General features: G+C 33.6%; 2 protein-coding genes across 2 annotated transcripts; both read right to left on the minus strand.

Annotated features, from left to right (window-relative positions):
• Positions 1-688: 688 nt before the first annotated feature.
• LOC147071444 (N-acylneuraminate-9-phosphatase) lies at positions 689-20,136 on the minus strand. Its single transcript, XM_085948485.1, has 5 exons — positions 20,005-20,136; positions 11,243-11,417; positions 8,422-8,506; positions 5,879-6,101; positions 689-1,794 (listed from the first exon to the last, which is right to left on the minus strand). Exons 1-5 carry the CDS (start codon positions 20,110-20,112, stop codon positions 1,531-1,533), a joined length of 855 nt encoding a protein of 284 aa, XP_085804611.1. The 5' UTR covers positions 20,113-20,136; the 3' UTR covers positions 689-1,530.
• Positions 17,281-19,951, minus strand: Neurochondrin (neurochondrin). The gene has a single exon (XM_085948484.1). The coding sequence runs from the start codon at positions 19,597-19,599 to the stop codon at positions 17,392-17,394; it is 2,208 nt and encodes a 735-aa protein (XP_085804610.1). The 5' UTR covers positions 19,600-19,951; the 3' UTR covers positions 17,281-17,391.
• Positions 20,137-23,996: the final 3,860 nt, after the last annotated feature.

Below are 23,996 nucleotides of genomic sequence, written 5' to 3' on the forward strand. Positions count from 1 at the left end.
TGTTTGTGTGTGGGTAGAATTATGAGTATCGATTTGAATTAAAAGGATTTTACTGTTTAAGTTGGTTACACCTGACATTTGACTATTTCTTTTTATTCTAATTTGAGATTGACTATTTCTACATAAAAGAGATATTTGGTATTTTCCTAAGGAATATTTTCCAATATATATATATTATATATATATGAAAGTTAATTATAGCAAGTAAGGCAAAATTAAGATTTTTATAGAAACTATTATAAACTACAACAGATTCATATTTTTGAGATAACGATCTTTTTAATGAACAATAATAAAATTGAGCACCTTCATTTCAAAACCTACCTAATGACAAATATTCATTCACTCTCGTAACCATGTGTAAAAATCTTATTTAATTTCTAAACCTATTCAAAATGGGTTAGTTTTGCAATAAAATCATATCCATACAACCAATGACATCAGAAACAAAAGTGGTGTTTTTTTCCATCAAATTACGACCATAGAAGGAAACGTCATTACATGAAAAGCTGCCTTCAAAACAACCTAAATCCATATGATTCACTATCGAAACAGACACAAATCTAAATACAGAGTAGCAAAACCTATCTAAACGCATTTTTAATAGCTAAATAGTTTTTTCAATGTTGCTTCCACGTTAAAACCTGACCAGGAATGGTGTTAATATTTATTTTTCTAATTTTTTATTATAATTAAGTTCATGTAGTTTTTTTTTCTATTTTTCAGCTGTGGAGTTGGGCACGTTTTGATAATAAGGTGCTCATATGTTATATACGTAGCATAAAAATAAAGCTGTACGCGTTGGTGTCCAGTAAGATATAGCCGAAAAAGTAATAACTAAAAATAAAGTAAATTATCTCACAACTTGAATAATCACTCACAGAAAAATACTGGCATAAAGAATACCTTGGTAAAACAATTACCAAAAAAGAATGTTAAAAAAAATTAGTGTAACATTTATTACACAAAATATATCTTTCTACACCCACAATAAACTATAATAGCTAGAGTTCTATACTGTTACTGTAGACAGTAAACAGTAGCACAAAAAATTATTCTAATCTTAAAAAAATAAATCTAACTTTAATATAAAATAATATTCTTTACATCTCTTGAAAAAAAGATGGTCAAATGTTTTTTCAGCAAAGTATTTTAAATAATATTATTATAATGTTGCTCTTTAAAAAATAAACTTTTAAATGACAGTTTTTAAATTCCTATAATACCATTTGCCATTTTTTTTTTTTTGTTTAAATAATAACTCATCGGTTAAACTCGATTTTGCCTAAAAAAAATGAAACACAAGCGATAAAACATGTTAGTTTTCACACAAACGGGCGATAGCTAATTTACTAGTTTCTTTAAAGCAACCCTAGTTTTATCTAAAATCAGATTCCACCAATGATACCCGTTAACTGACAGAGACGTAAGTCAACACACGATCTGTGTCCCTTAATACCCATAGTAACCTTGTTTTATTTATGTAACGGCGCCGAGATAAAATAATGCATTACAGTATTTAAGTTGACATCAGCTAATCTTAATGTTGTCGATGTCGGAGTGGGTCAGGGAGCATTCTTCGGATATTCTCTTACAATCGGTGTGGTCGTGCGAGTCCTTGTACTCGGATCGGGGACTGGGACTCAACGGGCCGGGGTTAGCTGGTAAAACGGCCGGCAGTTGTGTGACACTATCGATGGTAAAATCGGGGACTACTTTACCCATATCGTCGGCGGAATCGCTCGACTTCAGAGGGATCCATACGGTTCCTCCCAGTTCAGCTTCGATCCCTCCCTAAAAAATGTAAATAACAAATATAATTCCGCGACATTTTCTCAGTTATTCCAGGTCTTCAAGTTAAACAACATCATCTAGCAAAAAAAACCATGTTTTTGTAATTGATTGAGGTGAATTTCTAAGCAAATGACTACGTTATTGTCAAACAATATTATTTATATTACCAACAAAACGTTAAGAATGTAAATTGACTGGCTACTAGAAGCAAATGCAACAAAGTCTATAAACATCAAAAATAAGTATTTAGCTAATTTATAGTCTAACTACACCGGCACTCACAGATTCGATGACTTACGTCAATTGTCAACCTTAAATAGCAATTACAGGCAACGATTCAAGTATCAATTTGAACGTATTGACTTTTACTTTGGTTGGTTCATAACATATGCAGTGTTGCCAGTGTTAAAAAACAGAAGTGCAGTAAATCCCTGTTAATTCAAAATCGACGTGACAGAAAATTGAAAAAATAATCCAAATTACAAAATATAAAATGCATGGCAAAAAACCGATCGTAAGAAATCGCTAGAAACAAATTTTATAAAGTTTCGCGAAAATTTGAATTAACCATGTTCGTATTAACGAGGATTTACTGTAGTCATATGCCAGTGAGCAGTGCGAACATAGCTAAACATCGTTATTAAATATATCATTTTGTCAAATTGACTACACATTGAATACTTTAATTTAACAATTTAGTAGCCAACCTTAACCTTCAATAGATTGGATGTCAAGAAATATTGATAGGTACATAATTAGTATTTTAAAAATATACATATTATATGTATCAACAACAATATTATATATATTTTTTCTGCATAATATGATTGATTCATATTTCCAAAATGAAAATTGAATTTAAAAATAAGCTTGCTTGCAAATGTCAGAAAGTTTCGAAGTATCGGTTTTAAAGTCCACAAGTTGGACGCAAATCCAGCAATCAGGATTATTAAATTACTATTTACATTATAAAAAGACGGTAGGACTTAGTTGCCTTTGCTTATAAAGCTTCAAATGTTAAACTATCCATTGGAGATACTGTTGTTTACCTTCAGGTTTCTTATTAATTTAGTAAAAAAAATAAAAACATACTATTCTACAAAACAAAACAATTAAAACAATTTGTAATATAGAATATAAAACATACTAAAATAGCTTCTTACTCGTTAATAGTGTTGGGTTGGTGGTCTGTTTTGTGTCGGCCAGATTGGTAACTAATAATTCAGTCAAGGGATAAATCACAATAATTTGTTATAGAATATCACCAAATAACCATTTATGATACACTTTCTCGGGAAAGATATTACAACTACAACACTTGAGTCGCCATTAGACTTCAGTTAACAATGCTCGTTAGTCATTACACACATTACAAGTAACCGGCTAATCTGACAGTAATCAATTAGTGTGTTTAAAGCAGTGGCGGCTCATCCATATGCACTGCGGAACTGCTGCACCCCCAAGCAAATTGAGAAAAATGTATTATAATATACATAAATTTATATATATTATATGAAAATATCAATATTATTTAAGCATGTGATAAGCTCGCCCTCGCACTGATACATCCAATGTCCAATAATATTATCATGCACCCGCGGTAGGTACTTGATTTTGCACAGTACCGTTTCCGATAGAATTTGCTCGAGTTGACGAAGGGGGGCGCGCAGTTGCAAGCTTAATCAGTACTGCGGGTCAGACAGTCCGATTTCAGTATTTCGCCCATAGACGAATATATGTCTTTCGCCGTTTCTGCATCGCATGTGAGCACGCCGGCCACAGCGAGGAAAGAAATATAGCTATAATGATTTATTAACATTGTTAAAAATTATTTCTGCAAGCAATTTATGCAACGTTCTTTATTTTCATTATTAATATAATTAATAATTTATATTTAATTTTGATGTTAATAGTAAAATATAATCCAAATAAACATTTATTTTTATTTTTAATCAACCGTAGCACCTCCAAATATCTTATCCACGAGCCGCCACTGGTTTAAAGCAAAATGTGCTTGCATATAAATTGTGTACGTACGAAGACTGTTCAAAAAATATCAGACCTTTGTATTTACCGCAGAAATAAATGAAGTACCATGGTAGTCTCCTCCATTGGGGAAGTGGTGGGTACCTTCATTAACATGCGTGAATTTGTGAGTGAGAGTAGATTTTCATTTCACGCAAAATGACACAATGACTTGACCAGCAATATTGCATAAAGCTTGACAATACCTAACCAGAAACCATTCAAAAGTTCAGTGGGCTTTTGATGACGATGCCATTGACATTACACAAATTAAGGAGTGGCACAACTGGTTTAACGATGACTGCACATTGGAGGAGAGGCACTAAGGCACAAGTCAAAATGACAGGTTATTGACTATCACCATGTAAGAAACAGTGGACGAGGTGGAGATAAGCATTGGCTCGGTAAATTTAATTTTGACCCGAGGAGGCATTGCAGAGAGTCTGCCACATGTTATTCTGACGTTGACTCCTGTGGTTTGTCCTTGTGATTTTTGGCTATTTTCCAAGCTGAAAATGCTGCTGAAAGGGACCTGATTTGAGTCATGAGAAGATGCGGAATGCAACGGCAGAGATGTACTTCATTCCTAATGAGGTGATCCAGAAATGTTTAGATTAACGGCGGGGCGGGACCGCTGGGAGAAGTGTGTGCAATCAATGAGATTATTTTTAAGAGGATTATGGCTTCAGACATCCACATGAGCAATTGTATTTTTCCAGGAATAAAAGGTTGAATAATTTTTGAATAGACCTCGTACATCAATTTAGATTGTGTCGAATTTCAATGCTAAAGCAGGCTTTAGGGCATATCTTCAATTTCATATAAATTATTATTTAGTGTGTACCATGGATGGTTATTCGTTGACAAACTTAAATTCAGCGGGCATTACGAAGTGGTATAATGTCCTTATTGTAACACTGGCTTATTACGACATAATATACCTGATTTTCAGTCACAATTGCTATAAACATATCAAAATATATACATAGCTCATTAAAGATCACAAGTATTCTGTAAACATTCACACTGACTGTAAATTGACAAATGTTTATATAGGTGACAAAATACTAATATTAGAAAGAAGGCAACATTTTTTTCATTAACAAAATGAGTGCAAAATAGAACCTCAATCTTCATGACCCTGATATTTTTGGATGAGAAAACCTTCTCTAAAGACAGTCTAAATAATATATGAAAGTGAAGGTGAAAAAGACAGATGAATTTTAATTAGTTCCAATTCATTTTGCATTGTGGATTCATTCGTAGCATATCTCACTATTTTATAAAAGAATATGCTAAATATAAATTGCAATGAACAGTTCGAATTGATTTTTTATTCTATCCGTAAGTAATGAAATTACAACTTGAGAAATTAGGGACAGTTTTAAATGGTACCTATAAAATTATTGGTCTGTGATCGTAACTATAAATGTACAACTTCATAAGTAATGTAACTTTGAGCAGGAGATGAGAAACGGAAGGGAGAAGGGGGGGGGGGAGAGAAGGCGATACAACAGGTGCAATGTTAACACCGTCGGCGATAACGACCTCTTTTGTAATAAACACATTGGTAGTTAATGAGAAATTAATATTTTATGCCTTGGCAGCATTGATACAATAAATAACAGCCTCCGTATTATGATGTACTGCTATTATAATTATTATTATTAGTCATTATTTGTGATTGCTCATCTAAATGATAGTTTAGATAGTGACATGCAACACAAATCGTTTTTATCTCAGTGCAGCCTGGGTAAAATAAATCTCAGAATGCAAAAGTGTGACATTTGCTATAATGAATCTGCAATGTGAAATGACCGGGAGCTAATTTAATCATAAGTAACCTTTTATTCAGCTTCAGTTTTAAAATACATTATGTTCCTTATCTATAAATAAGGTTATCTTTGATGTTTTTGGATTTTGATTGTCACCAATATACACAATCGCCGACTTATAGTTTGCTATATTCGCTGTGCTGTCTCCATGGCTGTTTTGCACGAAATAGTTAAGATAAGTATCTGAACGGTCACAGTGGAGATGTAAATTATGTTTTAGGCACCTGAATGTCCGTTTCTAACTTATCGCCCACCATGATGCAGTGTTTGGGGTCGACATCCAAAACCTGGCACGCCTCCTGAAATATCTTTTGATCGGGCTTTTCCCATGGCCAATCTCCCGATACAAGAATGCAGTCAAAATAACATTTAATATCCAGCCGCTCGACCTTCTCCCACTGCGCGCGCGATGTACCATTCGTTATGAGGCCCAGCAGGTAGTGTTTCCTGGAAATAATCGCAAGTTTCCAAAATGTTGCATTAATAAGAAACCACACGTCGGATGTGCAGAGACGGCACACGTTTCTTAAAATGAAGGGTGCGTTGCGTTAATAATGACAGAAGAGCTCTATCCTGTCTTTCATAAGTTTCATTGATAAATAAATCTAGAGTACTTACTTACTGGCATATAAAAAAGATATAAACAAATACCGATTTTATTTTGCTTATGATGATTGCAATTAAGGTTTGATTGGCTACTAATAATAATGGGCATATTGTCACTCTTGTAAACCTTGTATATCCAGCTGTTTTGGACAAAAATTACATTTTAATTGAAAACGTTAGAATTATTTATCTTCTTTCGACCATGTCCGATCCTAATAGGATCATAATATGGGCCTCCACAGAGTAGAGGTTTGTATTAACAGATTTTGTTTTTTTACGAAAAAATGGATGTCAACCACTTGCTCAACCCATTAGGTCCATACCCTGACAGACACAAATTGAAAAACAATATGTGTACTTGCCAGACCCAGGATTCGAACCTGGGACCCACGGTATTATATTCCAATGCTTAAGCCATGTGGTCACCGTGGGTGTATAATATCTACCGATCCGTATAACTCATGGATCGATACCAAAATCGTCACTATTTCATACAATTGTCACAGTGAGTTAAATATTGTGTCATCGAAAAGGCAAAAATATAATGTTTGTGTTGCAAAAAATAACACAAAGCCATTACAAATGGTAACAGTAAATAGACGTTGTATATGAGATGTGATATGACTGGACGTCCATTGACATGGAACGGAATACGACACGACATTTATAGAAGTTGTATTTTGGATTAAAACAATATGTTCCCTGCTACTTGTGTCACGGTGCGAACATATTTCCATTTGATAGTGTCATATATTAAGATTTAACTCATTTCTATATTATATAAATCGAAAATTTAAAAAATAAAATTTTTAATATGTGTCATATCATTAGCATGTATTAGCTAACATGTGTCCGCGAATGTGTTAAAATTCATGTTTATTTCTAGCAACAACGGATGCAGGGCAATAACTGTTATAAAATCATGACAATAAAAAAATTGCATTATGTATTTTTTGTATTCCAAGTTAAAAATGGTAATAGTATTGTGTGTGTAATTATCTAAATTACTTTCTGACGATGAAATATGACTACAGTATGGTTATAAGTATTAATGTTTAATTTGCAAGATTACCTATTTGCTTTTTATAATATACATAATATAAGTATATACAATCCAAAACACACATAAACTTTGGACCTTATTATCTATATTTAATTTAAGGAATTTTTGATGATTTCACAAATGAGGTGGTCAGCGGAGAAGTGACGTAGCCAACAAAAATACATAAATGGATTTAATAAAAATTAATAGTGGTATCGAAACATGTGTTTCATAAAATAAAAGTAATAGAATTCGTGTATTCCTTTTCAATTATAGAGTGTTAGATTCCCTGTTGCGTCTCAGGCTGTAAAGTCTGAATTGTGCTTTATCGCAGTTTTGTATTACGACTGCTTATATTAAAATTGCATTTTTTATATGGTTTATTTTCTTAAAAATGTGTAAATGTGATTGTTAATATCTTCCGATGTTCATAATTTCACATTTTGATGTTTTAAGGCATATATCACTTCTCTACTCAACTCCATAAATATAATCTTATTGTGTGTTCATAAATGCGATATCAGCGAAAGACTAATTTCAATTTATGATTTTTCACGTAACCACAAAGCGATACCAGTAATTCCATAATTTTTCACTTAGATTGCATTTTTTTTTACCTCGAAAAAAATAACCAATTTCGTGGATCACTCAGTTTTTACTACGGTGGCATGAGTTTTTGCACGCATAGATGGTCAAATTCATGTATTGACGCTTGTATTAAAAGTATTTTTGACCTGGCTGTCATCCCCCCCATTCGTTGTAAAAGATGAATTTATGTTTCATTGATTTTGTAACGTCACATTACAAATCGTATGTACGTTACAAATCAACACAATATGTCAGACCCCCTCTCCCCTTTATAGCATAACATCACATGTGAAAAATTAGCATGTGAATTTAATAGACGCAGGATTTGAACCCGCGACCGATGGCTCTAGAGGTGCACATTCTGTCACTTTTTATAACCTATATTATCCTAATTTATCAGCAAATAAAATGCCCATCAAAAGGTATATAATAATAGATACATAAACGAATCATGTGACATATCTAAAAAAAACATTATGTAGGGCATTTGGTAGATTCATTGTTACATCGGTATACTGTGAGTAAAAGTACCTTAGCGATGACAGCAGAGATAATATTTCAGGGCTAATGGCAAGATAATGATAGCGCAGTTCCAGCCATTGTAAGTACACGTCATCTGAAAATAGAATTCAAATAAATTATGCACAGCACGTGTCTCCGTTCATACAATATGTATTTTGGGTGTTTCAAACAAACAGTTGGATAAAATTATGATAATGATTATGCAGTTGCAACTGGTACTATTTTTACTTATTTAAATTATTTCAGGCATCTAATTACAAAAACCGGATAGTCCACAATGTAATATTAGCAGTAATTGAGGTTTTTGTGTGTCAAGCGTAACTGTTGGTTTTAACATTTTTCTATCATATTATTTTATTTTAAAATCAGAACAATCTGTCCATTTCTGTTAACTTAAATGTTATCAATGTGTAAAATTCTACAATTCATAATCTCAATAGTTTGTTTCGTGGAATGGTTATTTTCAGGATACCACAATATATGCATGGGTGGATTGAGCTTGTCGGTGTTGACAGTTGCAAAGTCCGTTTTGCATGAAATAATTTGTTTTGCCAGCAATACAAAACGTGTACAATAATGACTGTTACAATTGTTTATAAATAAATATGTTAACTGTCTGATATATAAATTTTATAGTGGTATTACATATTAGTAGACACCGACATAGCATGGCAGGTGAGGCCTGCCATTCCGGAATTGGACAGTTACACTGTAGGAAGGTAGTTACGCTAGCTTAAAGCTAGTTTACACACAAAAAAATTAAACACAATATTAGAAATTTGCAGCGGCCAAATGACAGTTGTAGGTTGTTATCAGAGAGCACCCAAAATGTGGGTATCAGTAGGTACTTAGTAAAACAATTGGAATTTTATATTAGTCATAAATCTAGTTTAGTATTTGGCGAAGCACCGTATATCTCATAGATGGACATACATATTGTATCAATCATGTTTTTGTATGTGAAAATTTTACCCAGGTGATCGTTACATCATGTAACTTTTTTTATGCATCCATTTGATTACATAAAATGAAAAAAAATAGCAATATGTTAACATCAGAGCAATATTCATAGATTGAATATTTTGACACTATATTGAGAGAGGGTATTAAATGGTGAAATTTATTTAAGATTATTATTTGCTAGCTGAGCTGTTCGTTAAATGTACTTGAGGTTATTAGACACAGAGGACAAAGAAGAAATGACGCTTGCAAACGAAAAAATATTAATTTATTGACCTAAATGGTCAGCACATATATTATGATTTATTAATCCAAAGAGACATGTCATAAAATTTAATTAATGTTTTATTGTACTAAGTCCATGATAAAAAAATTTAGTATAAGCATAAACAAAACTATTATGTTTACAATTTTTTTTGATAGTTAAGACTTCACCAAGAGGTCAAACATGTGCTAAATTAAAATGTAAATATATAAGTAGTTAACCTTGATCTACCCTTCAATAACACACAGTGAGATAAATTTGTTAAACTTGGCACCAAGTCCATGATCTTGATTTGCGTTCAAGAGAATAAGTAATTGACATCATCGGAAGTGATAATTGCATACCGTACTTTTATTAGCCGAGATCATATAAGAAGTCAAATACGGGTGAGATTTTACTATGAGAACTGTACATTCAAATTGTAGTCAAAATATTACACACGTATTGTGTGTATGGATTTGACCGAATGTTTGTATAATAGAGAAACCCTGATTTTACATTTTTGAAGCAACTAACAAAAAGTAAAGAAAAAATGATTTTTATTCAAAAATCATACAAATTGGTTTGAAGCATATTATGTTGACGTATTCATTCACCTTTTCAAGAATATTTCATTTTCTCTGGTACTGACAATATTTTTCATTGCTGAAAGAATATTTGAGAAAGTGTAAATAAAAAAAATAAACAACATAAATCTTATAAGATCGCATTGTGCAACCTTGGTCTTATGCACTGCAGACATGTCTATAAATAGAAATGCATACCAACATCTGAAATTCATTTCAATTATTGCCATGCATTGAATTTAATGCGTTTTTTATGTGAATATTTCAGATGTCAACTGCGGGAAACAAAAATATAAAGCCAAGAATTAAATGTACTAAAATGAAACGAACTGCAGAAACTACACACAAATAACGAGAACAACATTAATTCTGGACACGTAAAGTCAGGGTTTCACTGTATTCCCTATTCCTTCCCGTACAGATGATGCAAGACTCACAACAATCATTACTAATATTTATTTGTTGAACCAAGGTGTCGGCCATGTGTGATGTCACATTCTAATGTGGGAGAGGGGTCATTTATGTTAAGTTGCTTAGAAGCAGAGAAAAGTGAGGATCCTGATGCAGGATGAATAAGGTGAGGTAAGCTAGCCATCCTATTCGGCGGGAAGTCACAATGTGCCGATTTGTGCGGATGGGGGAGTTGTAGAAGTGGCAGCGAAATAACCATAGACACACAGGGTTCGATAAAATCAAATATTATACAGGAAATTGAACACGGAGAAGCCGGTGCCTTAGGTAATGGACTACTAAAGTCTTTGGTAACGTCATCCACAATAATTTTAGCCGTCTTTCTTATTATAGTCTTAAGTAAAGATATCATTGGTATGAAAATAATCACAAAAATATTCAATGTTGTGAAATAAGTGACATACTGGAATCTAATATAGAAAATGGTAGAAAATATTTTCAGAAGTATTTAGTAATTAAAATTTTTTATTCTTGTGATTAATCATACTGAATTCTGAAATAACTGATTCTTTTAGGAGGCAATTTATAGTGCACCTGTTTTAGATTAAGGATATGATTGTGTCCGTACTTGCTAGGTGTGCGAATTCTTCTTGTAATGCCTGACTCCACAAATGGATTCTCCAGGAATCGAGATCCCATTCCGGGTTATCGGGGCATCTCCTGAACGTTCGCAGAAAGGACGATGTCGCTCGGATGGCTTCATCGTCAGGCACTCCGTATTCCTCGGTCAAAATTCCAACCAGCTGGATAAACATTCAAATACATTTAAACCGAGGCGCAATAATATGGTACAACAATTTTATTTATAAGTCAACACGACTTACATAATAATAATGACAAGGCAAGATTAGTGAATTAAGATTTATAATATATATTCTTATTAAGTTAAGTAATTTTGATATTGTTGGTCAAATTTCAGTCAGTCAGCATTAAACAAATTTGATAATCTCGTATACTCAATATTTGTGTGAAGTAATAATAGAAATATATTGCAAATTTTTCATTGTTTTGTTCATATTTGTACGATTTACACTAAACAATTGGACGGCATATTTTATATTTTCAAACCGTGAGACATTTCTGCTTAATCTGCTTTATAAAAATAAGCTGCTCCGAGTGACGCACAAATTTGTGATTTTGGTAATCGATTTTCAAATGCAAATAAGACGTTAATTGTACGATAATTAGACATTGGTAAGTGCCCGTAGTCATTATGTTAAGCTACTAGAGGCCAATTCATTTAAAATTAATTTCACAGAAGGATTGAATTAATGAAAAAACAAGTTTGATAATTTTATTCCATGTATAGATAATGTTAAAATTAATATTCTACTACAGTCAACAAACTTTGATTTCTAAGACAGTTTTTTGTTATTATAAATAAATAATATGTTTTGCTTAGAGTGGATGTCCGTCTGATCTTTTAATGCAGTCTAATTATTATGTGTAAATTGACATTCTGATGTATAATTTAATAAGGGTAATTATAATTTCATATAGAATAACTTTTGTGGCTGTAACAAATTCAAAATTAATTATGTTCCATATAAAGAAATTTGCAGAATATTAAATGTGTTACATACAGTTATTCCAATCAGATTTGAGTTGGAATTTAAGTAACCCATTTAGTCAAATTTAAGAAAATAAGAAAACCAAAGAAACATAAAAATTGACATTCATACACAAGGAATATTATTACGTACAGATTGGTTTCTACCAATCAATTACACATCCATGTCAGTGTGGTTTATGGATAAATTAATAATTTCCACACAGGTTTCGGGAACGTAAACAATAAAGATAATCAGCGAAGGAAATCGATTTTCTCATAAAGTATTGATAATTTGTATCTTGGAATTCTTTTGATCGTGCTGCGATAACGTCATGGTGAAACCCATATCTATGGTAACCAAAAAAAGTGACAACAAAGAAGCTTTCCAAAGCCAATTTTCCTTACTGCATACGCTGCCTTTATAGGATGATAATTGCCAATATATTATTTGGATAGAGATGATTCATATAATAAAACACCATTAAAAAAATACATATTTAAAATGTCATCGTTTATTTATTCTGTATGAAACAGTGAAATGCTTTAATGTCATTAAAATTATTTCATCAGACAATATAGATACGTTCTGATAAAATTTCCAATGACTTAGGGTATATTACAAAAAAAAAAAATCATGGTAAATTAATATAGACATGAGAGGCAGTTTACTTTCGAAAATGTTGACAAATCATTATACTCGGGTAAAACTAGTGATTGCAATACCGAATGAAAATACCAATAGCATAGCAGTATTTCGGTATTTCCTATTGAATACTGGTATTCGTGAAATATATGGAAAAAATATCTAGAAGTAAGTAGCAATACTCCCACTCAATGTTTTTTTTAGTTTACTGCACGTTTACATTTGGGAAATTCTTTACTTTTATTCCGTAAGAAGTAAAACCAAACAATATGTTGCCGACTGTTTTGTTCAGCAAAATTATATTTATCCACTATTTTTTTATAAGCTACTCATTAGTACATAAACATATAAAAAAACTAGGCACAATTCTATTAGTGTATAATTATTATTCTATCATGAAATATTCACCATTAGGGTGGAGGTCCCTAATGATTATACAAACGAACAGTAGTTAACTGCGATTTCAGATATTCAGATACATCTAAAAATACACCTGACAACTCCTACGACCCGCGAGCGAGTGGTGAAAAGTATCTGGATACAATAAAAATTAGAAGTACCTACCTACCTATAATGCAAGTGTATTTCGCAAATCAAGACGTGTCATTGCAGTGCACCAAAGGACAACGAAAGTAAACCCAACAAAAACACAGTTATGTTAAACCTTTTATGTTTGTTAATACATTTTGTTTTCGCTTTCTTAATACCGAATAAACCGGTATTTTCAGATTTCAAAAACCACTATTTCAGTACCTATCAAAAAAAATTATCGGTTTTGAAATACCGGTATTGCAATCCCTAGGTACAACATTTGTGATAAAATAAATAATTAGAAAGTTAATCAATAATTAACGAAGAAAGTATTTTAATATATTATGGAGTTTAGCATTTTGCTAAAATAAATAAACCTAACCAAATTTACTGACAGTCTAGCAAGTCAATCATCCGCTTGTTTAATATAATATTATCATTATAGACTTCTGATTCTTTACAAAAGATAATATTACAAACAACACATTATAAACTTGAGCACTAGAAGACAATTATTTAAAAATAAACATTATGATAATTGTCAGTAAATATGTTTACTTTATTCATTTTAAAACAGTTATACAAATATTCATATAGTTTTGTAAATATGATGAAATTTTACTAATGAATTTGATGAATTGGGAATAATGCGACTAATTATTAAATTTTATTGTGATGAAGAGTATCCAACCTAAATACATTTTTTTGATATCACGGGTACAAAATGAACCATACCCCCCCCCCATCTAAGATATATTATAATAGTTTAAAAAATATTATTTAATAAAATGTTATCACGTATCAGAGACCGGCAGTAGGCAAAATGATTACCGTTATTCAGAAGAGTGTAAGAAATAAATGCTTAGAAAGGAAACAAATATAAAATTTAATTATTTTTTAACATGCTGTAAGTAATGAACAATTCTGTAGACACGAAGAATATTACTTATATTATAACTGCAATGCTTCATAAATTATTTTACAACAATACTGTCATTGATATGCATATTATTTTAGAGTCTAGCTCAGTAGCATGGGCATCTGGCGAACACAGATATAAATTATCATCGGTTAAAGAATGTCTTCAGCAACTTTTCTTGGAAGTAATGTTGCCCTTGCAAAAAATAAAAAAATTTGTCTATTCTAAAATTGTATTAAGATTTTTTGCAAGAAAAAGATATAAGTGGCCTCTCCTGAAAAGCTGCTAAAATGAGATACATAAAACAAGATGATATTCTCCCTTTCTTACGATATATAGTATGTCACTAAATGGCACGATCCCACCAACAGTGGTTTCCTATTGGTAATCGAGAAGAGCAGGAGAGATCATGTCTGTGTTTAGCAGAAGCCCAGTCTCAGAGACAGACTGATATACTGAGACAGAGTAGATATTATTGAAAGTTTCCAAAAAAGCATTCATAACTTTTATTCATCAATGTTTATTAAATATGCAGTACTCTGTAACCACAACTAGAAAAACGCTCCAAAGCCATTCATTTTTAATGTAGATATCAAAATTTATTTGAGGCATTGAAATTAAATTAAAAAAAAATACAACCCAATAGTTATATTGGACGCTATCCAGTAAAGCCAACCTAGAAAATAATCTCCCAATTCAAGAATTTGTCTGTTAAATTAAATTCCCAACCCACTAAGCATTCTACTTTTGAATGTATTTTTATTGTTTCAAATGTTTGATTGTTGCATTCCAATAATTGCCTATTAAATTAATTTTCCATATTATTTAGGGGTTAGTTACACTCAACACTGGACAACCATATTGTGTTGCCAAAAACCAATTCCCTCTGGGACTGATTCAATTGTTTTTATTGTCTTATATAATGTCCAAGCATGCATCTTGATTGTTAGATTGACTGATGATTTCTGAATTAAAAAACAAAAGGTTTTGAGCCATTTTTCTGGTATGTGATGTATCTATTTCCAAATACTGATGTCAACAATTCAATATAAATGTGATAAGGGTTTTCTGTTAATAATAGGTAATTTAAATAATTGGTTTTATGGTCAGTTTCTTTTTTATTTCATATTATATTTTCAAATTGTAAGAATAAGCCCAGATTTAATGGCAGAACTCTTAAATTCATTAGATAATGAAAAATTAAACATATTATCAACATGTTTGTGTATTTAATTTATCGGTTTTTGTAATTCATTCAGTTTTTGTAAGCTTTTTCAACACGTTTTGAAAGTTATAGATCATTATAAGGTGTGAAATTATATATTATAGAATATAATATGTTTCATTTTGACAAGACTGTAATACTTCCTATATTATCATATCGGAGCTATTGCAAACATTTAATGATAACTAGCCCCCACTACCAGTTATTTAGAGACTTAAGCGCCGGCTAGACACTCATGCTTTACCACAAGCTTACCTGCACAAACCGGTTTGTATCAGGAGGCCCGTGTGTATGGATTGGAAAACTGAAGCTCGCGCAAACCGAAAAGTGCTATAAATGTGTTCCGTACTTTTTGCACAAACTATACCGAGCAGGCAAGTCGCTGCCGTCGAGCATTACAAAATATTAAATAGAAAGTCTACTGGCATTTTTGGGGTTGCAAAGCAGTTCGTGCCTCACTTGTAAAACTAAAATTTTGTCACATCAGAAGAGCTATTCTAACCAGTTATTATTATTAGTTTTCAGAACTCGGCCAACTTTGCACGGTCTCGTGTGGAGCTTCATGGATGCATATCTATGGCGTCGGGTTGAGGTGGCAACCCACAATCCTGTTCTAAGCCAGTTAACGCGGTCATATCGACTCACATTAAAAAAGATCACAGCTGACAATTCATATCCTTGGATAACTGTCCGAATATAACATTATCATATTTATCACTTTTTTAATGATTTTGGAGTTAAGTGGTATGTTAGAATAGCCCTGCAGAGGTTTAAATAGCTCACGATGATAACACGTGTATATTATTTGTTAGATTTCGACTATATGTGGACTTAAGTATTGACTTTTGGAAATAGATACATCAATACCTCATGAGTACTGAATATTTACCCTAGTTAATTAAGTAATCATGTAAATATATATATATTTGTTTATAATATAAGCAATATAATGTTTTTATTGATATTATAATGAAGTACTAAATTAACTACTGTATTGAAAAATATTTTATTTGTTTTCGCAGAGGGGTAGTCGAATGTCACATTATTTTTATTATAAAGCTAAAATTGTCATAAATATGTTGCATAGAATGATATAATTTAGTAGCAACAGTGATTTTTTTACCTCACACGCAACACAGATTAGTCAGTAGCAACTGCAATCTATTTTATTACTTGGCAATGTTACGAGATGTTCAATAGGATTCCAGTCATTGTCATCCCAAATTCTGTAAAGGTGATGATGCAAAATGAGATTTACAAACAAAATGAATTAAAAAATGTTCACATACCTATGCGGTGGGAAGCCTTCGAGATGAAAAAAAACAACAAAACATGCCTGTATATAAAAGGGTTGCAGCTAAAAGAAACAATTATTAATTGTAGTGCATTTCAATGTCGCCATTAACAACATTGTCAGTATGTTAAAAATGGTTTTAATCATAAGACAAAACAACACAAGAAACATAATATTATCACAATAATAAATTGAAAGATATACCTATTGTTTTATGCACTCTCGAAAGAGTCAGAATCAGTGTATATTATAATATATTTCATAATAATAATGTAGTGGAAACATTTCACCACCCACATGGAAGCCAGAAATAACTTTCCAGTGAAAATAAAATGGTTTTTATCAGCTGCTCATATCCATCAAGGCGGCATAGAATGTTTTCTACATATTATGAATCAAGAATATAGTTCGGATGTGAAAGGTGAACTAAAACACGAGGACGTTTAATTAGTATAAATTTTTAATGTTTCTTAACACGTTGAAATGGTACAAAATAAATCAGAACAATATAAAATCTAGGTATTTCAAAAATTAAAAGTAACCTATCTAATGTTTAATCACCGAAAAGTTTTTTGCCTAATTCCATGAATCTGTGATTCCGGCACACGCGGAGGGCGTCGGCTTTCTTGAGCAGCTTGACTATATCGGGATTGGCGTCCACCAAGTGGCAGAGGAAGTCTTCGAACGCCGACTTGACGTTGTCGGGCAGGGTTCCGATTTTGACCTTCTTTAGCATCTCCAGGATGCCCTCGGCCCAACCACTCTCCAGGGCGAACTCTGATATCCAAGGCACAAGGGCTAGCACCGCGCTCATGGTCTGCATTCCCAGAAACCACAGCTCCATGATCTCTGACCAATATTCTTTGTATCCCATCGACACCACCATTGCCGTGGGGTCGTTCGACTCGTCCACGATGTACGCGTCCCACAGAAATCTTATTGTCGACTGAATGTAGCGACAGATGGAGAAATCGTTCTGTTTCACTTTGCTGTACTGCTGTTTCAGGAGTAACAGTCCCAAAATGGCCAAGTGTCCGTGGAGGGTCAGGTGTTCAGGAGCACTTTTCAATTCTGGCAGGTTATTGAATATAAACTTCATGAGAGTGTTGAAAAGCATGCTCTCTTCGACCACTTTCGGCTCTAACACTGTCAAGTTCATGAATATGTTACAGAGGCTCACCATCGCCGCACGGGAATCTTTCATTTCATCCAAAAGCAGAGGGTCCATGGCGGGTTCGGGGTTCGTTCTGGGCTTCAGACGTTCCGACTTGGGAATCAACGGTTTTTTGTAATGAACAATGGACCAGTGGTGGACCATGCACTCGTAGAGCACTTCGTCCTGCTTCGACTGCAGCAGAATGTCTCTTGCCTTGTCTTCCACGGCCAGATGGCAAATGGAAGGAAGCATCACGCGGAGAACGTCGACCTGTGCCAGTAGAGACGGGTTCTCCAAGGGAACGTCGGGATTCTTTTTTTGAGCGATCCTTTGATTTCTGCTCGCGTAGAAAGTATCATTGGCCAGAGACAGCATGTAGGGCAGCAGAACGTACACCTGAGTGCGCATCGCCGTAGTTTCTTGGGCTAGCCACGCGACCAGGACTCTCACCATAGCGCATGCGTAAATCTTCTCAGTGTCGGGTAGTTTATCTCTGTTCTTATCGTTCGATACTTTGGTTAACACGGACACCACTGCAGCGAAGGCGCCCTTCAATCCGGTGTAAACTGTCTGCTTCTCTTTCTGTTCGAGATCAATATTGTCGTTTCCCATGTAGTTTATGGCCAATTCGAGGACGATAAAGCAGGCGGTTATGAGTTCGGCGTTAGCTAACGCCTGTTGGAAGCTCTTATTATCGAGCTGCATGCGGACTTCGATGGAGCAAAGCTGAACAAGCAGGAGAAAGAACTTTTTGGGATTTTCATCATCCGTCAGTGTCCATTCGATTCCTACTAAATCAACGATGCCGGAGGCCAGTTTTAGAGCAGGGTCGCGTTGAGCTTTTCCAATTTTGCTCGTAAGGATATCGTTTAGACCTTTGTAAATGCTGAGAGGCCATATTTCATCTGACGCAGTCGGAATAACGACGCTACGATTGCAGCTGAATAGCAGCGAATTGAGAATTCCAGCTAATTCAAATTTTCTTTCAGAGCTGTCCGTTTCAAAGTCTAAGGCGATCTTGTTGACCAACGAGTGGAAGCTTTTCGGGTCCGAGCCCCACGCGCGAGGTCCATTGCGGCTGACGAGACTGCAGATGAGATTCAAGGCTTCGTCAGTTTGGAAACTTTGTTGCGAGTAAATTTCAGCCATTTTGTCGATGGTTCCGAGTTCGATGAGAGCCTTCTGGCCCGCTTCCACGGACGCTATGCACTGGAGACAGGCGTACGCCTCGGTCACTATCATCAAGTTATCATCGTTGTCATCGTCGTCAGACGATTTGACGATCCCCAGAAAAACTGGAATGTTGGACAGCATCTCCGTATGCGCGGCGACCTCGGGATCTTGACAGAAGCACGTGAGGATCGACAGAGCCACCGATTTGTACATCGACGGGGGACAATCGTCCGGCACGTCTTCGCAAAACAGTAACTTCTTCAGGAACTTAAAACCGATGGCTTCGAAGAGAGCTTTCTTCGCGTTACTCTGACAGTCTTTAGCTTTTATGAGTTTGGTCACCATGAAAAGCGCGGCGAACTTTTCGGTATCACTTCCGGCCGCCTTCAGTATCATGATGCACTTTTTCACCGACTCCGATATGTCACCCATCTTGGTAAACAAATAATGTCACTCGAGGGAGAAAACTGACAGGACGTAACGACAGTGCGCGGCGGAGACCGACTCGACGACTGCACCCCTCCTGAGAGAGCGGCACGCCAGAATCATAGATATATTTGGAACGCCAGCTCTTCCAGAATGTCTAAATCGGGATGCGGGGCTCCTGTTTCCAATGTTAACAAACCGTCTATTAATAAGGCGCGCGAAGACATTCATTCGAGTGCTGGAACACGACGAATACGTTTCGTTAGAACCGTGACACGCGGAAATTAGGTTAATGTTAACATTCAAAAGAACAACTCCAATATTTTCAATCACTGAATTAATCGATTTCACTCTCGTTAGTAATATTCACATTATTTTATAAAACATACACTGTATCCTTTTTTATTTTACCTTATTGCAAGTTTTGCTGTCAGCTTTTCTCGTTTGAATCAAAGTATTATCCAAATCAAAGAAAATAGCTGCTACACAGCTGGTATCTCGGGCGCTCGAAGTAGCCATTTCGTCTGTTACCTTACTACTACTAATACGTAATAACGTAATAATCCGTATTCAGCAGGGGACCCAATGCAACGCGATCCCTTCGATGACGTCACTGACCACTACACCGACTGAAAATTACCCAAGGAAAAATGACAGGCGGACATGACAAAGAATTTTCCTAAAATAACCTCACTCACAATAACAATGCTTCGTTTATTTGATATAATGATAAGCACACACACGTGAATATATTAATATAAAAACACAATAACCACCTTCATTAATAATAATACTATTATTATCAAAACAAACACAATATTTTGTGTAATTTTTATTCGAATAGAAACTTGTGCTTTTTAACACTTGCTGGCTCGGTATAGTGTCAAAAAATGTAAACGCGTTCTTTTGGCGAATTGACTAGTTGCCAAGAAAGTAATTCTTGCAGCCCTTTGTTCTTAAGATTTTATTATATATGGCTCGGAGATGTTTAATTTATTTATTACTTACTAATTATTGTGGTACGTACATAATAATAGTACCTACCTAATGTTATAATGTAGTTTTACAAATAATCTAAATTGATTGAATCACCTTACTGGAATAATACTTACACTGACTACACATTTTATGAACATTTACCGCATGTGGAAATGTTCATCTTGCGATGGTTTATTAATCATGGTAATTATTAAAAGCATTTCTATTTTTTTTCTTGATTAAAAATATTGTAAATAAAATGCTTGAACGGGTTAATATATATAAAAATATTGTAACAGCCTTGAAATGTATACTGCCATCTAACGTACAAGAAGTTCATTACTATTTTGTAGGTAAAGGAGAAAACTGTAAAAATATGATAACATTTTTTGCACTGCTTATGAGTATGCTTCCGCTAAATTAACAGGGCAGCATTTGGTTTTTTAGTTTCTGCACAACTTTCGAATTGGTATTTCAGTTATGTAAAACATTTTTTTTTCTACTCTAACCTAAGTATTATTATATTTATTATTGTCCGATGTCCATGTCCGATCCTAATAGGATCATAATATGGGCCTCCACAGAGTAGAGGTTTGTATTAACAGATTTTGTTTTTTTACGAGAAATGGATGTCAGCCACTTGCTCAACCTATTAGGTCCACACCCTGACTCACACACAAATTGAAAAACAATATGTGTACTTGCCAGACCCAGGATTCAAACCTGGGACCCACGGCGTTATAGTCCAACGCTTAAGCCGTGCGGCCTCCGTGGGCGTTTTTTTTCTACTCTAACCTAAGTAGCGAAAGAATAAATTAATTATATACACCGACGTCCCGTGAGGGTATCAGGCCACGCGATTCATTGGGTCGGTACATTCTAAAGACAAATAATGCAATGCGAATATTATATTTTTTTAAAACTATGTTTCGTAAAAATATTTTGTTACCTGCAAAGCTCTGCAAAACTTCTGGCTTAGACCGGAATTGTTAGAAACCCGAAATTTTTAAAGGTTCCGTTCCAGTGAAAAAATAGAATAAGGTTTGCCTCCGAGTTCGGTTCCGGGTATTTAAAAAACCTTTATAATATCTTGTATCTCTATGGGTACTGGGTAAGTATATTTTAGATATTTTATTTGAACAATACAATTCAAAAAGTCGGTGTCTATGCTACTTTTTTAAGATAATTTTCCAGGTGGAGCATATGGATATGGGGTTCAATCACGTTAGTAAAAAAAATGTTGTAAAACATTACGGCGGGATGTATAATATTATATTATATTAATTACTATTTTTTGAATAACTGGCTCCATCATGAGTGAATGAAGGCCAACAATAATAAAGCAATGTAACCTCCGAAACTTTTGTACGTATGGCGTGTTCAATTGACAATTAGGTATTAACAGCCAATAGCACATCCAAATTTTAAAGGCAAGCGGCGAAGCGGTCTTTTTCGGGGTTGTTTATTGCAGGATAAATCAAAGTAGGTATCAATTACTTTAATAATTACTAACCGACGTCACGGATCACTCCAAGATTATTGTCAGCCATGATCAAGATTAAAAAAGATAATCCTTCTAAGAATATTGTTCGTTTAATTATTAATCTTATTTCTAGCATATCTAGGAAAGTGGGATGTTAAGTTTAAGTAGATTTTTGTGTATCATAATAGTTTTATTCACTCAGAGTTATCCAGAGGGAAAAAATAAGTCCACTCAATAACAGTAACAAAGATTTATTATTCTGTTCCAGCACTGTTCATGTAATCTAAATTATTATTATATCCACTGTTCATAATAAAAAAACAACAATACCATAAATAAAAACGATGCCATCTAGACGTGTCTGGATGTGGTTGTCTGCGTGTTTGTGTAACATGGAATTTCATAATTTCTATAACTTGGCTATGTGTGTCACTATCCAAGTGGTGAAATGAATGTGAGGTGGAGGAGAGGGGGGTTGATGTTTGGATTATAAAAACGAATAATAATTTGAAAAAAAGTCATCATCCAATCAGCAATACATTTTTGTTTATTTACATTTTTACCTATAACACAAAACAGTTGAAATAAGTAATACAACTTTTCATACCATCAGAGTTTTATACAGTTAAAATGACATAATAAAATATTATTATTTCACGGTATAAATCCATAATAATAATTGTTTAACAAAGTTATATTTTCCTAATTGAGACAATCTTTTTAAAATAAGTTTTTTTTCCGAAATGGCTTGTAACAATTCGGTTACAACATTTGCAGTAAATTTATGTTAACGAAATTAGTAGGAATGCTATAAAAAAAATATAGGTTTAAATATAATTAGGTTATAATAACAATTGCTCAATTTTTCCCCATATTATACAAAATATTATTTACTATTTCATTATGCGTATCAGCTCATAGTTTAAATTGATTCAAAATAATTCAATTGTTAAAATAATATCTAAAACATGTGCAAACAATTAATAATAATATATTAGGTATAACACTTTTCATAACAATAAATTGATATCGGTCTGTTGTGTAGGTACGGCCCTGGTCAAGAAAATTGTAGTGAAGTGACATTTGAAATACCGTTCCACCAAGAATCATCGATATTTATTTAAAATTCAACCTATCAGTAATAAAACAATGAGAAAAGAAATAGATAGCTGTTGTGACTACTCACCTACCTACCTACTTAATTATTTTTCTTTCTGACTGATATAATAATATTATTCCTCATTGACAAGCATTTATTATGTACTTATAGATATATCCAAGCAGTTTATTTTTACGTAGACACTCATGGTTGACCTAAAGATGACGTTGTTTGTAAAGATATTGATTAAAAATATTGTAGATATCAGCATGACAATAATATATTGACGTATTGTACACGTAATGGCGTGATAATGCGTCACTAGACTTTCAGATAAAAAAAGACATTGCATTGCTGGAAAATTTTCGACGTATTTAAAGGCAATGCTACAAATTTGTTTATGAAGTTTATAATATATTCATCATATTATTATTATAATATTAGATGCCGGAAAATTTAGTTTTGCAATGGTATCTGAAAACTTCGATGAACGTAGGTATAAAATGCATATAGCGTAAAATACTTCCGCATAGAAAATGCTTGCTATCCATATGCTAATTATTACCGAAAACAACATCAATTTTCAGCTCTGAAATTTTAGGTACCTATCAACTCAACACCAATTAATCTAGTGTCACGTTCAAACGCGTGCATTATTGTACGATGGCGACACATAGCACCGAAGCTGCAAACTGGCCGTAGATATAACAGCCTGAAAAAAGAATATTTGCGACATGATATATTGAGATTTGGGAAATGACTAGGTATACAGATATTATCAAAAGTGTTAGAACTTTATTGATCACGCGATTCGGATGTCTCAGAGCCGCACGAAGACGCAGA

Source organism: Rhyacophila brunnea, unplaced genomic scaffold (genome assembly GCF_057557595.1).
Source record: "Rhyacophila brunnea isolate RB1 unplaced genomic scaffold, BYU_Rbru_1.0 scaffold_20, whole genome shotgun sequence".
Lineage (NCBI taxonomy): Eukaryota > Metazoa > Arthropoda > Insecta > Trichoptera > Rhyacophilidae > Rhyacophila > Rhyacophila brunnea.

Coding starts and splice junctions, on each gene's coding strand:
- Neurochondrin (XM_085948484.1), bottom strand. CDS start 19,599: ATGGGTGACATATCGGAGTCGGTGAAAAAGTGCATCATGATACTGAAG.
- LOC147071444 (XM_085948485.1), bottom strand. CDS start 20,112: ATGGCTACTTCGAGCGCCCGAGATACCAGCTGTGTAGCAGCTATTTTC. Junction 6,102..8,421: donor TCTCTGCTGTCATCGCTAAG/GTACTTTTACTC, acceptor GATTATTTCCAG/GAAACACTACCTGCTGGGCC. Junction 1,795..5,878: donor AGTTAGAAACGGACATTCAG/GTGCCTAAAACA, acceptor TACATTTTTTAG/GGAGGGATCGAAGCTGAACT.